Source organism: Nanorana parkeri, unplaced genomic scaffold, assembly GCF_000935625.1.
Source record: "Nanorana parkeri isolate BGI_ZX_2015 unplaced genomic scaffold, ASM93562v1 scaffold243, whole genome shotgun sequence".
Lineage (NCBI taxonomy): Eukaryota > Metazoa > Chordata > Amphibia > Anura > Dicroglossidae > Nanorana > Nanorana parkeri.
In genome coordinates, this window is record NW_017306511.1 from 1315395 (window position 1) to 1328539 (window position 13145).

The 13145-nt window shown below is 39.0% G+C and overlaps 1 protein-coding gene across 1 annotated transcript in view; it reads left to right on the forward strand.

Annotated features, from left to right (window-relative positions):
* The window catches only part of ENOX1 (ecto-NOX disulfide-thiol exchanger 1), a 367040-nt gene that overhangs the window by 316880 nt on the left and 37015 nt on the right, over nt 1-13145 (forward strand). The window contains exon 13 of the mRNA XM_018556618.1: nt 3763-3947. Coding sequence (XP_018412120.1) covers nt 3763-3947 — 185 coding nt within the window. The remainder of the gene's footprint in view (nt 1-3762; nt 3948-13145) is intronic.

A 13145-nucleotide genomic window follows, 5' to 3' on the forward strand; every position in this document is an offset into this window, starting at 1 on the left:
TCCAAAACTGTAGCGCAAACTAGGGTGACAAGGCTGTTAAAAAAAGGAAACAATTGCATCGATGACATCTATGGACTAGTAAACTGATATATATTGTTTGTTTTTGGATGTAGCTATGCTTTAAGTTAGCCAATAAAGGGTATTACTTGAACTGCAAACTTTCTGCACTAATCAATAGCTAACATGGTACTCTACTGCTGGTGTATTAACATCACAAACAATATAAAAAGAACTACAGCTTAATTTAAGTTTGACAGTTTACCTATATAACTTGCAATGGGAGAACAGCTACCAAAAATATCCCAGTGTCAAGGACCCTTACAAAACGTGGTTGACTTACTAAAGTCAAATAGGCTGCAGGGGCATCCCGGAGCAGAGACCGGGTGACACTCCGCCGTGTCATCATCGCGCATGCGCTTTGCGATGGACGCCGACAGAGAGAGGAGAGGATGCTCACCCGGCAGGATGAGGTATGCCGCCGGGTCCCCTCCTCTTTCCTGACACTGTCAGGCTCTCGGTACATGACCGAGTGCCCGATTTTTTAGAGGGGGTGACACCAAAATGACTCATTTTGGTGTCACTCAATCCAATGGTGTCACCCGGGTGGGGGCCGCACCCGCCTTGTGACGACACTGATAGGCTGTTTGCTTTACAAGGGAATTTTCATTAAGCTTAGTGAATGAGGTGAAGCTCTGCTGACTTCCATCATCTAATCATGTGCAAGCACAAATACAGATTTTTTTTAATTTTTATTTTCCTTGCACATGATTGGGTATTCTTTGCAAATTATTGTCACCACATTCACTATGCGAAGGGAAAATTCCCTTGCAAAGTTAAAATCCCCTTTTAAAATCCCCTTTTTGCCGTTAGTAAATCAACCCATAATGTGTATGTGCTGGCCCCTTGCTCTTCACCACAGATTACACATAGCTGTAAGGAGCAATTCAGAGTGGAGCTGGAGTAATGTTTTCCACAAAAAACGGATTATATGTTTGTAAATTTATAATGCAATTTTTAAAAGTCTTTTTTTATTCAAATAGTAAAGTTCTTCTTTAAATAGCAGACTAGTTTAGGTAGTTATGTTATTTTGGCCTAGAGAAGTGTTTATCCTGGGCCCAGGCTGGAGATGCACTTGACTTTTTCGCCCACAGCTGATTAATAGGTTATGTTCTATGCTGCAATGCTCCATGAAAAAAATGGAGATAACTTCATCCAAAATTGAAATCAGAGGCATTGTTCAAGACAAGAATGTGAGAAGAAGCGAGTGTATTTCTTTTGTGAACATCTGTTCCTCATAATGGCATTTTCTTGCCTTCCAAGGAACACTGCATTATATTATAAAATGATGGAATGCACAAAAATAATCAGTAGCTAAATAGCAGAAGGAGAGCACAGTCTTCCGATATGACATTGCCATTTCCTATATGTTTTGTTAAGCAAGATAATGTATACATATGATGTCGCCAGCACATGTTTTATGGCCTTTTGCACTTTGCCACTCAATTTTTGTCCTATATTACGAACTTCACAATTCATTTGGGAGAAGTAATTTCCATGCCTGCATGCTAATCGATTTTCTCACAAACACCTGCTATCAGTTATGGTAATAAAAATGTCATTTTAAATTGAAAACAGTCCAAATGGAGCATCCCAGGGAAATGACTTAAGTGTCATTCAGTGCTACTAATGCAGTAATGTTCTTGTGTTACCACCACACTTTTTCATATCAGCATTTACATTTTTATACAATTTTAGTCATTATATTTCTCCTTCAACTGGTGACTGCCTTAAAGCTATTGGTACTAAGAAAAGATAAAGTGTCTGTACATGTACGCATTTTTTAATGGTTCTCTTAAATCCAGACTGCTGTAAAAACAATATAGTACTGAAACGCAATCATATAAAAAAGCAGAATAAAAGAGATTGAAGAATCCTTGTTTTTGCTTTTATTTCTCAAGTGAATTTCTCATTGTCTCTAAGTACATAAATGTTAACTTCTAGAAAGTTTAGTTTAGGGGTTAGTGTATCTTAGGAAACCCGAGCACCATCTTGTCCATATCTAAGACTAAACAGAGATTTGTTTTTAACATAGTTTAAAACAATTTCGGACATATTTAAAAATCATCTTGTAGTTTGTCATGAAGCCATTTTTAGTTCAGTTAGTTTGAGAGCCTGTTCACATCAGAATTGACTGAAAACTCAGCAATATTGTATGTGCTTTAAACTGTAGAAGAAAACTCTGGATTAGCAGGAGTTTGTGCCCACTTATTAAACTATTTTAGCCTGTAAAACAGTACCTATATAGGTGCTTTTTTCTGTTTGGCTGGACTTGTTATTTCATTTTGTTAGTTCTAGTAGATGCCAGTTGGTTGAAAAACCCGCCCAACTCTCATGCCTCATGAGTCTGGTAGGGCCAGAGCAAAAACATTTCTTTTAATAATTTAGAGTAGATCGGATGCTCTGTAATGTTCATCTCTCGACACCCTATATTTTAATTCTAGTAGATGCCAGTTGGTTTACTAACCCACTAAACTGTCATGTCTCTTGAGTCTGCCTGACAGGTAGGGTCAGAGGAACAACATTCCTTCTAGTGATTTACAGTGTGATCAGATGTTCTGTGATGCTCTTCTCTCGATACCCTACTCTGCATTTCTCTTTAAAAGTCTCACATTGACACTTCTCCAGACCTCTGAGTGGGCGGGGACATAATTTAAGGCTTTATAGATCCACCCAGAAGCCCCAGAAAAAGACCTTGAAAGACAAATCTTTGCAATAACTAGATGAAGGAACTCTGTCTGGATGTTCTGAATTTGCATAGTTTTATTTTCTTCTAAATAGCATTATGGAAATTCTAAATGGTTTTTTACTTGTTGCATAGAACTTTTTTTAAGTCGAGTTAAGTGGATGTGAATTTTAGATAATACATTCTCATTAAAGAAACATTATGAGGTGAGTAAAAATCACTCATCCTCAAAGTTGAAGCCGATGTGTGACAATGAAACTGTCACATGTCGGCTCAATAGATTGGGAAGTGAGCGAACGTATACTGTCACTCGCGCACTTCTCAATCATCTCACTGCAGAGACCGGTGTCTGTCATTCATGGCTCCCCGCAGGGATTCCCCCCTCCCCGCTGCGATCCTTCAGCGCTGAGTGGAGGAACGGACAGGGAGGGGGCGGGCACAACTGGCTCTGCCTATAGATAGGCAGAGCCAGCTGTCATTCACGTAGCTGGGTGGATCTCGACAGCATTGTCGGGATCCGTCCTGGCTGTGGAGGTCTCAGTATACCGCGAGCTCTAGCTCAGGATATACCTCAGCTTTGGGTCATGGTAGGAGGCTAGTATATGTCTATTATAAAAAAACACTTACCCCATAGTTCTCTTTTAATGTTCTCCTTTCACTAATAATGATTTGTAGTTGATAGTTTGGGGAATACATGGATCTTAGGTGACTACAGTTTGGCTATAATAATGTGTTCCTTCCATTTTGACAAAACAGAAGCTGAATGATTTCTATAGGAACACCCACACTTGTCCCTTTTAAATACCCATGCTACGGAGAGCATATTTTTTTGTTTTTGCTTAACCAATCACAGAGCAAAGTTAAGTATTGATAGATGTACCTGTTGTACTGAATGTCTAAATGGGTCTATGCTGAAAATAAGTAGAACATGGCTAATTGTGGTGATGATAAAATAAGGAAAAATGCATGTAGATTACATTTAATGCGTTTTCTAAGTTTTAACTTTTCTTCAACTTTAGCTCTAGCTGCACAAGCTTATGCACTAAAGGAAGAGAATGATAGCCTGAGATGGCAGTTGGATGCATACAGGAATGAAGTTGAACTTCTAAAACAAGAACAAGGACACCATGCACGAACAGAGGAAAGCTTGACCAAGGATCAGCAGTTACAATTCCTGCAGCAGGCAATGCAAAATATGCAACAGGTTAGTCACCAACTATCTGAAGCTATACTGTATGTTAAACATAGCTATAAAGTTATATCAATCGGCTATGGTTTAAACCACTGATAAGCGAACATTCCTTATTTCTTGGGTTACAGTGGACCAAAGGATTTTGGAATGAGAGTCTCTGCCTGTTTTGATGTAATTTATCTAAAAAGGAAGTTCAGTACTTTGTTATCGGGTCAGCTGTGTACAACCATCGATTTTAAGGGTCCTCCAATGAGTTAATAAGTGGTCTAACGAAAGCCTTTACTAAATCACTGAACAGATTCTCCTGGTAAATAGGGAGCTTGGGTGACTATTTGCAAATCATCCTGACCCAGCTCAAATTCTAGTTCAGACAAATTAAGTGGCTCATCAATTGGTTAGACTTCATTAATTACACGAAATAAAAATATATGAGTTTCCTCTTTCTGTAGGAATTTGGGGAAATTCTCCACTTAACAAAATAACAAATTTGTGAAGTGCACCTTCAGTCGGCTTGAATTCTGACAAGTCTTAAATACAAAATAGAACTCTGTGTTTACAACCTGTAGTAAAGCATAATGAATGCTTGCTCTTTGAATTCAGGGATGGGGGAAGAACCCATATGACACCATGGAGTGGCATTCCTAAATCTCTGATCACTAATTGCAGCTGTCTTTGCACTAAGATCAAACAGCCAATCTTGCTTTTAGCCCTCGTCAGACATCTTCTGACCTACCCACTGGATAAAGAAACCAGGTGATTTCAGGTGGATTAGTTGTTCAACTGAAACTGATGCATGGAAGAAAACTAATCAGAAAGAAACAAACTCATTGGATCATTAAAAAAAAACAGTCTTGTCGAATTAGGTTTCAACAATTAGTGCTTTGTGCCCTTTAAAAAAAACAACTCAATCTGGCCTTGGAAGCACATTACTTTAATATTTCAAAGGGTTACTTTAATATCTCAAAGGGTTGGAATAATAAAACACCAATTTATGCAGTATTGTATAAACTATTTGATACAAAAACAACGGGACTTCCTCAGAAATTTTTATTTTCTGTTTCCAGCATTTTTTCACTTATTTCTAGGACTGCTAATGTGACTATAATAGAAAGATCCCCCTGCTTAGCACTGAAATATTAGGTCGTGGCTGTAAGAAGTAAGGGGAATTCACATTCAGGTTTCAGTTCAAATGATAGCAGTTAGTGTGCTAAAAGCTTTGCAAAGTAGTAAAACCGGTGAAGAATATTTTTCCTTAGCAAACATGGAGCTACCTTGGTAAAGGCAACTCTATTATGTTTCCAGTGGGAAACAGTGGGATTTCCCATATAGTTTAATACAGCCAGCACCTAGTCGAAGTGAAGAATGGTGTGCTATTTTCCCTCCACACATTTCAGCAACCTTTTTCATGGGCTTGAATGCACAGTTTATTTTATATTTTAGAGTTTTTTGCAACATTTTTCTGTCTGAATAGTGTTTTTAGCCATGACTAAATAATTTTTCTTTCACTTTAAGATTACAGTAAAATAGTTTAATATACGGTACATGGAAAAAAATCCCTTCCCCATTCCTCACTGTATTGTTTCAGTGCACAAAAATGTAATAAACTTGTTGTTTAGGACTATGACTGCAGTATATTCATTGAATTGGTAATAGTAGGTTTATACTCAGTTTTGAGGCACTGTTGTAATTCTAAACAGCAAATTGTCTGGTATTTTTTATATAATGTTCGCTGCGGACTCTAGAACTCAGAGGGTTGGGAGGTGTTACTTGAGTCTCACTGTCTCTGGCCAATATCATCAAAGGTTTCCTTGTCGCTAGTGAAACAACCAGATTCTCCCCCTTGTTTAGAAACAATCATGGCCTGGGGTCAGCCAATGCCCAGACTGAAATTCAATCTGAATAAATTAAGCATTGTGAGGCAACCAATCGAGGGCTAGCAATACATTTCTATGAAGACCAGTGGTATATTAATCAAAGGGGCAGCAAGAGAATGGGTAGTCTTTTTAGACCACCAGGATGGGGCCCTCATGTGACGATTAATGGGTAAATATCCATATACTCTTTCCCCCACTTAGATGTATGTCTACCGTTTGTTGGTTATATATTAATGTCTGTGTATTTTGCATGTTTAAATATTTTCTTTGTATTTTGTAGTTAAATAGATTGTTGGTTTGCTGTATTTAAGTCTTGATACTATATACAAATAAATGTATGTTATTGTGTTGAGCTCAAAAATCTCATGATTGAATCCTCGGAACCATACACTTGTAAGTTTGAACACTTATACAGCGGTTCATAACCTAAAATAGTAATTTAGGTAACAGAGGTAATTTGGTCTCTTTTATAGAATTCAGTACACCAAACTTACAGATACACTTTTCTAAATAATTTGAAGCACATTCATCTAAAATCTACTTAGATGTCAGATTAATGGTTAGCTCTTTAAGGAAAACCAACTAGCGCTAGTAACAGAAAAAAACGATAATGCAAGAAAGAGTTCATCTTTCAACATGTGTTATAAGTCATCATGTAAAAATGCAGCCCAATACTTTGTAACTGGATATTACAGACAGTTCAGCACCTTAAGCCAAGCTCCTCAGCTGAAGACAACACATTGAGGTCATCCATCTGGCAATGACTGAGCAGTGCGTAAGGCTTGAAATCATAAGTATCATTATATGAAAGTTTTAAGAGACTCATGAGGCATTATAGTTCACAGCTGTGGGCTGTGGACAAATGTATCATTATTTCCCTTGTACCCAGGTATAATAATTATCAGAACTGTGTTCCATTGACCACAGACATCACATTTTGTTGTCTGTATGTATTTGCATAACATGTTTCCAACCTGTGGTTAGCCTTCTATATATTAAATTAGATAACATGTTTCTTATTATATTAACATGGTTTAATGGATATTTACATACAAGCTTAAATGCTGTTCATTGCACCTACAATGGCACATGTATTGATAGTCTGGGTATGCATTTATGACTCACAAAAGGTTACAATGCTGTTCAGCAGCTGTATTATTCCTATCTGTAATTGGCAAATGTTTTCTGAACAGATTGTTTACACTGCAACGTATCAGTGGTAACAGTGTTTTCTCTAAAGTTGCTGAAAGTATTTGTTAAGATTACCTATTACAGCATATTGACAATTATTGTGTTGAAATTTGAGGTATGTTGGTGAGGATGCCAAATAGGTTTTACAAATACTTGTATATATTGCATCAGGTGAGTTATTTTAAAGCAAAACCTGACCTACCAATCTCTCCCCAAACAGATACTTTTAACTACCTCTGGGCCGGCCGTAGTAAAAAAGCGGCCGGCCCGGAGCTCTCTAGATCTGAGCGGGCGTCTTTAGACGTCCGCTCAGACACGCTCCCTCGCGTGCGCCGCTCGGCGAGCCGGAAATGTTACCATACAAGCGATCCGGCGGATCTCGTGTATGGGGTGCCGATCGGTCCCCCCCCGCCGTTGTCCCACTGATCCCGGGCTACGCTGTGCCCGGTGCGAGCCCGGGACAATAAAGTTTAGTGAAAAAAAAAGGAAAAAAAAAGGAAAAAATGTAAGTTTCCCCCCCCCCCCTAAAATTTTAAGTTACACATAAAAAAGAATAAAAAAACAAACAATTTTTTTTAAAGTCTCCACCCACTGATAACACTAAACTGATGAGCGGTAAAAGCTTTTAAAGTGTCGCCTATGGCCAATTTGGGGTATGGTAGTCTTCTGCGATTTCGCGGGTGCACGCAATTTTAAAGCTTGACATGTTTGGTGTCTATTTACCCGATGTGACCCGATCTTTTATATTTTACCAAGAAACTGGGTAATAATAAATGTTTCCTAACATAATGTTAAAAAAAAACTTTTTTTCCCCAAAATTTTCTGTAATTTTTCCTAATTATAGTAAAAAATTAAAACCCCAGTGGTGTTTAAATACCACCAAAAGAAAGCTCTATCTGTCCCCAAAAAATGGTATAAAATTAATTTCAGTAGAGTGTTGCATGACGGAATAAACGTCAGTCAAAGTACCGCAGCGCTGAATACTGAAAAATGGCCTGGCCAGGAAGGGGGGTCTAAACACCTGGTCTTCAAGTGGTTAAGGCATGCCAACATTTAAGATGGCCAGTGTGCTTATTTCAGCTCTCAACCAAATTTTGAAGCCCTCAAATGGCTGGTGTCACATGTGCAGCACCATGGCAACTGCAATCTAAATAGCAGTTAAGATCGCACCTTCCTTGCTGTCCGAGATAGGAGGTTGTAGTTCCGCTTTAAAAGGGGTACCAGAACAATGGCAAAACCTTTGCTGCCATTAGAGAAAAACAAAATACGTATTGTTGGGGCCTCACCATAATATAAGATGTTTTAGGCTATAAACACAATGGTCTGCCCAAGCAGATTTATGTTCATGCACATGTTTCACAACACTCTACCAAGCTATTTCTGTGGAGCTGTTCCTGTGACATCATCTGTACGTTATTTTTCTCCTTTTTTTATATATATATCTAATAATTCGCAGTATAATCAGAAATCCCCAGGCCAATGCAATCTGATATTGAGGCGCCATTACACTTTCTTTCTGGTTGATGTACTGCATTAATGACTATTATTAGCACTCCTGCCCAATGTACTGTACATCAACAGTTCATGGACCATGGAATAGTTATCTGAGTGTTTTCCACCCAGCTGCAAATTGTCTTCAATCTGTTTTGACACAGGTGCAGCACTTCTCTTGAGGAGATATGCATAGTTATCCAAAATGCACTCTGTTATGTAAAGACAACAAGTCATTTTCTTTTAAACAGACACTGCCAGTGGCGGAACTACCAGGGTCGCAGAGGTCGCGGCCGCGACCGGGCCCTGGAGTTCGGCCACTTGGAGGGGGCCCAGGACAGGAGATGCCATAAGAGAATCAGAGAGGCTGCTATAGATGAACTTTCCTTTGGGAATATTAGTTCCCTGGCTGTCATATTGATGCTTTTGCTTTAGTGCTGTCTAAGTAGCTTATCTATAAAAAGTATAGAAAGAAGGAGGTCTGAATGGAAAAGTACTTGGTATAGCCAGGTAACTAGCATTATCAGAAGGAGACCAACAATGGCAGTCCTTTATATTTTCCCCTTGACAGAGTTAGTTTAGAAATGTCCATGGTCCTTCTTGTATTTTATCCTGTTTCCCTTAAGCATTGACCTACAGCATGCAAGAAATAAAACACTCTCCTGGGTGTCAGTACAGCGTTAGTCAAGTGAAGGCATTGTTGTGCCCCAAACAAAGGTCAGAATATCAAGCCATGTTTGCTGTGGCCACTTTCTGTGTTGGCACAATGCCTACCAATATACATTTTTGCCTATTTATTTTAACTGCAATGGTAAAGCAATGATCTGCCCTATGCCACCTAAAGGTAATGCTTGAGGTGAGTATGCACATAATCTTCTCTGCTTATTTGTACAGCATGTCCTGATGCTCTGTATCCATCTATGTAAGATCCAATAAGGGCAGATACCAGTAGTGGTCGAAAGATATGTGAGCTGATGGGTATTTATAATTAGGCAGATGGGGCCCCAAAACTTGCTTTCTAAATGTTCAGAACCTTAGGATTGAAATCTTCAGCTCTCACACCTCTAGACCCACTATGGACCAGCTAAATTTTTACATTTCTGCTTTGGACTTTTTTATTTGGCAGTAACTTTGTCATTACTTAATTTAACAAAGTAATACATATATCTTTTTTTTTTTAACAAACTAGGCTTTCTTTTGGCGATTTTGTCTTGCAAAAAATATATTGTTTTTTATGCAATTCAAATACAAAAAAGCATAACATAACAACTTGTTAGGTTGCTTTAAAAGAAATAATATGCACATTGAAGCTCATCCCTTTGATTTGCAGATTAAATAGAGTAGATACAAAAGTAATAATTAGGGATGCACCGATACTTTTCGACTACCAGTGGCGATACTTGGCATTTTCTTGAGAACTACCAGGGTTACAGCGGTTGCAGCTGGGACCTGGCTCTGGTGCTCCACCACTGTCCTGAAATCATTAGTTGATATTGTTTTAAAAAACTGTCACATAACAATAAACAATAATGTATCAGTACTCATACTTGTAAGTACTTGGGCAAGTACCAGTACATGTACTCGCAAAACTGGTATCTGTGCATCCCTTTCTTGATATTTATAAAAACAAAATCGTACATTAAAACAGAGATGTACAAATCCCGGAGCTCTGTGTGCTCCTTACAAATGACAGCTGCCTCCTAATTTTTGAATTTTTCTCTAGTCTAGTCTTGGAGCTCGAAAAGTATAGGTACATGTACTTGTACCGAGTACTGTACTTGGTATCGGTGCATCCCTAGTACTAATCATCTCTTTATCTTGCATCTGAACAGTGTTTATAAATACAATGCCAGACGGCCATTTTTTTTTATAGCAGTGGCTATTACAGCTGCTGTATTTACACAACTCCCCGCTGTCATTTTGACAACTTGGAATTGCCGGCAAGTGCAGTGGAGGTAGCAGCAGCAGCGAAGTAGGAAGGACAGGACGTACTACACACACCCTGTGTACTTCAATAAGGTTTTTTTTTCAACTGGTTACACTTTCCTGGCAGGTTCTTTTCAAGAAATTGTTAGTGTTATACTTTTTAACATAATTGTAAAAACTTTGTTGTAGAACGCATTTGTGAGGTCATGTACTCATGTTGGACGAGAAGGCCTGGCTCACAGTCTCCGCTCTAATTCATCCCAAAGGTGTTCTATTGGGTTGAGGTCAGGACTCTGTGCGGACCAGTCCAGTTCCTCCACCCCAAACTCGCTCATCCATGTCTTTATGGACCTTGCTTTGTGCACTGGTGCGCAGTCATGTTGAAACAGGAAAGGGCCATCCCCAAACTGTTCCCACAAAGTTGGGAGCATGAAATTGTCCAAAATGTCTTGGCATGCTGATGCTTAAAGAGTTCCCTTCACTGGAACAAAGGGGCCAAGCTCAACCCCTGAAAAACAACCCCACACCAAAATCCCCCCTCCACCAAACTTTACACTTGGCACAATGCAGTCAGGCAAGTTCTCCTGGTAACCGCCCAACCCAGACACGTCCATTGGATTGCCAGACAGAGAAGTGTGATTCGTCACTCCAGAGACCACGTCTCCACTTCTCTAGAGTCCAGTGGCGGCGTGCTTTACACCACTGCATCCCACGCTTTGCATTGCACTTGGTGATGTAAGGCTTGGATGCAGCTGCTCGGCCATGGAAACCCATTCTATGAAGCTCTCTACGGACTGGTGTTGTGCCAATCTGAAGGCTGCACGAAGTTTGGAGGTCTGTAGCTATTGACTGTGCAGACAGTTGGCGACTTCTGCGCACTGTGCGCTTCAGCATGCGCCGACCCCACTCTGTGATTTTATGTGGCCTATCCCTTCATGGCTTAGTTGCTGTTGTTCCAAGTTGCTTCCACTTTGTTATAATACCACTAACAGCTGACCGCGGAATATTTAGTAGCAAGGGAATTTCACGGAACACCTAAATCCAATTATTTGGAGGGGTGTCCCAATACTTTTGGTAATATAGTGTATGTGTGTGTGATTTCTTTAGTGTGCATTGAGCATCTCTCAGCAGAGAATGGAAAACATTAAAGGAGAACTATGAGATGAGTGATTTCCACTCACCTCAAAGTTCTAGCCGACCTGTGACAATGAGAAGCAGAGCTAACCACCCTAATTTCACTCTGTGCCATATCTAGTTCCTTTCTGGACACAGCCCTTTTTTTAATAGATTATTAGGCCTACATAGGGAGAAATGTGGATTTTTCATGGTCCAGTGCTCTTCACACACCATAGATGTTTACAGCAAGTTTTATCCCCACTGTTTGGACATTTATCTCATCAGACCAAAGACAGTTGTAGAGTAAAACAATTAAGCGCTTTACCATTTCAGGCTAGATTATATCTATCAAACTGTTGGCATTACTCACAGTCTGCATATTTTATCAGGCTTCTGCCGTTGTATGGTAAATATTTATCTCCTTTGTTGATCTTACCACTTACCTGTCCATTATTTTTTAATCTTTACATCTTCTTTTGCTGTTCTCAACAACTGATTGCTCTATTCAGTAAGATTCTCTTTTCATGAGCTTGCAAGGTGGTAATGCAATAATGGATTTTAGATTATGCCCTATTTTTGTCACCTTTTTGTACCTGTTTCCAGAGTTTTTTTAATAGTCTGTTTGCATCACTGCTTTCCTAACTGTAATCATTTTTGCATTTTTTTTAATGATTACTTTGCTACCTTAAATTTTTAAAAAAGCAATCAAATGAGTTTGAAATCAGCGAATGTATGATATTCTCTGCAGCTGCTCTGTTCTCACACCCTGCTATGGTGACATTCAAATAAGCTTGACAATTTGGTACAAGGATACCAGCAGTGGCCATTTTAATGTTTGTTCATGTTATTCTACGCAAGGCTGAATACTCATTAATCAAAGGAGTCAAAAAATGTGCTTCTATCATAATGTGGCTATAATTCATTTTTAAAGAATGTTTCAAAAACATATTGCATTCTCCTCATCTAATTTTTCTCGCTAAAGCTAGTTATGCAAAATATGTCTTCTAAGCTCATTTTTTACTGTCATGTAGTTGTATGTGATCTAGTTGAATCAATGCAAGCAATTGTTACTTTCACTTAATTTAAATTACAGCGCCCCGTACTACACCGTTTAAATATCACTTTAGAGAAACGCTGCATTTTCAGTCTTTTGAGTTACTCACAGTTGTTTTCCCTTTTTTTTTCTACAGGGGCTCTAAATTCATACATTTTGCATGTGTTGCTTTGTTTTATAAACTGTGGAGTTGTTGCAGAGAAAGCGTACAGTGCCTATTTCTGCTCATCTTAGGGAAACACTTAAGCCCAATTCACACCTGTGAAGAGATTTCTGCATCAGGAACTTGCGATTTCCTGCAGCAGAAATCCCTAATCTCCTGTTTACAGGGGCAGCTGTTACCCATTCACGTTTTTGATCAGGTGTCAGCCGCTGCATTTGAACCCCAGCACACCGCATGTAGTCATATGTATAGCACATATTTTAGCAGCTGTATAAAAGAGGTAGCAAGGGATGTTAATGTATTTACTGAAGCGATTTCTGTAAAATTGTGAGGTATAGCTTACTTTTGGAACCATGTTTCATGCGTTGTTCATTGTCTACCAGTGCATATGCTTT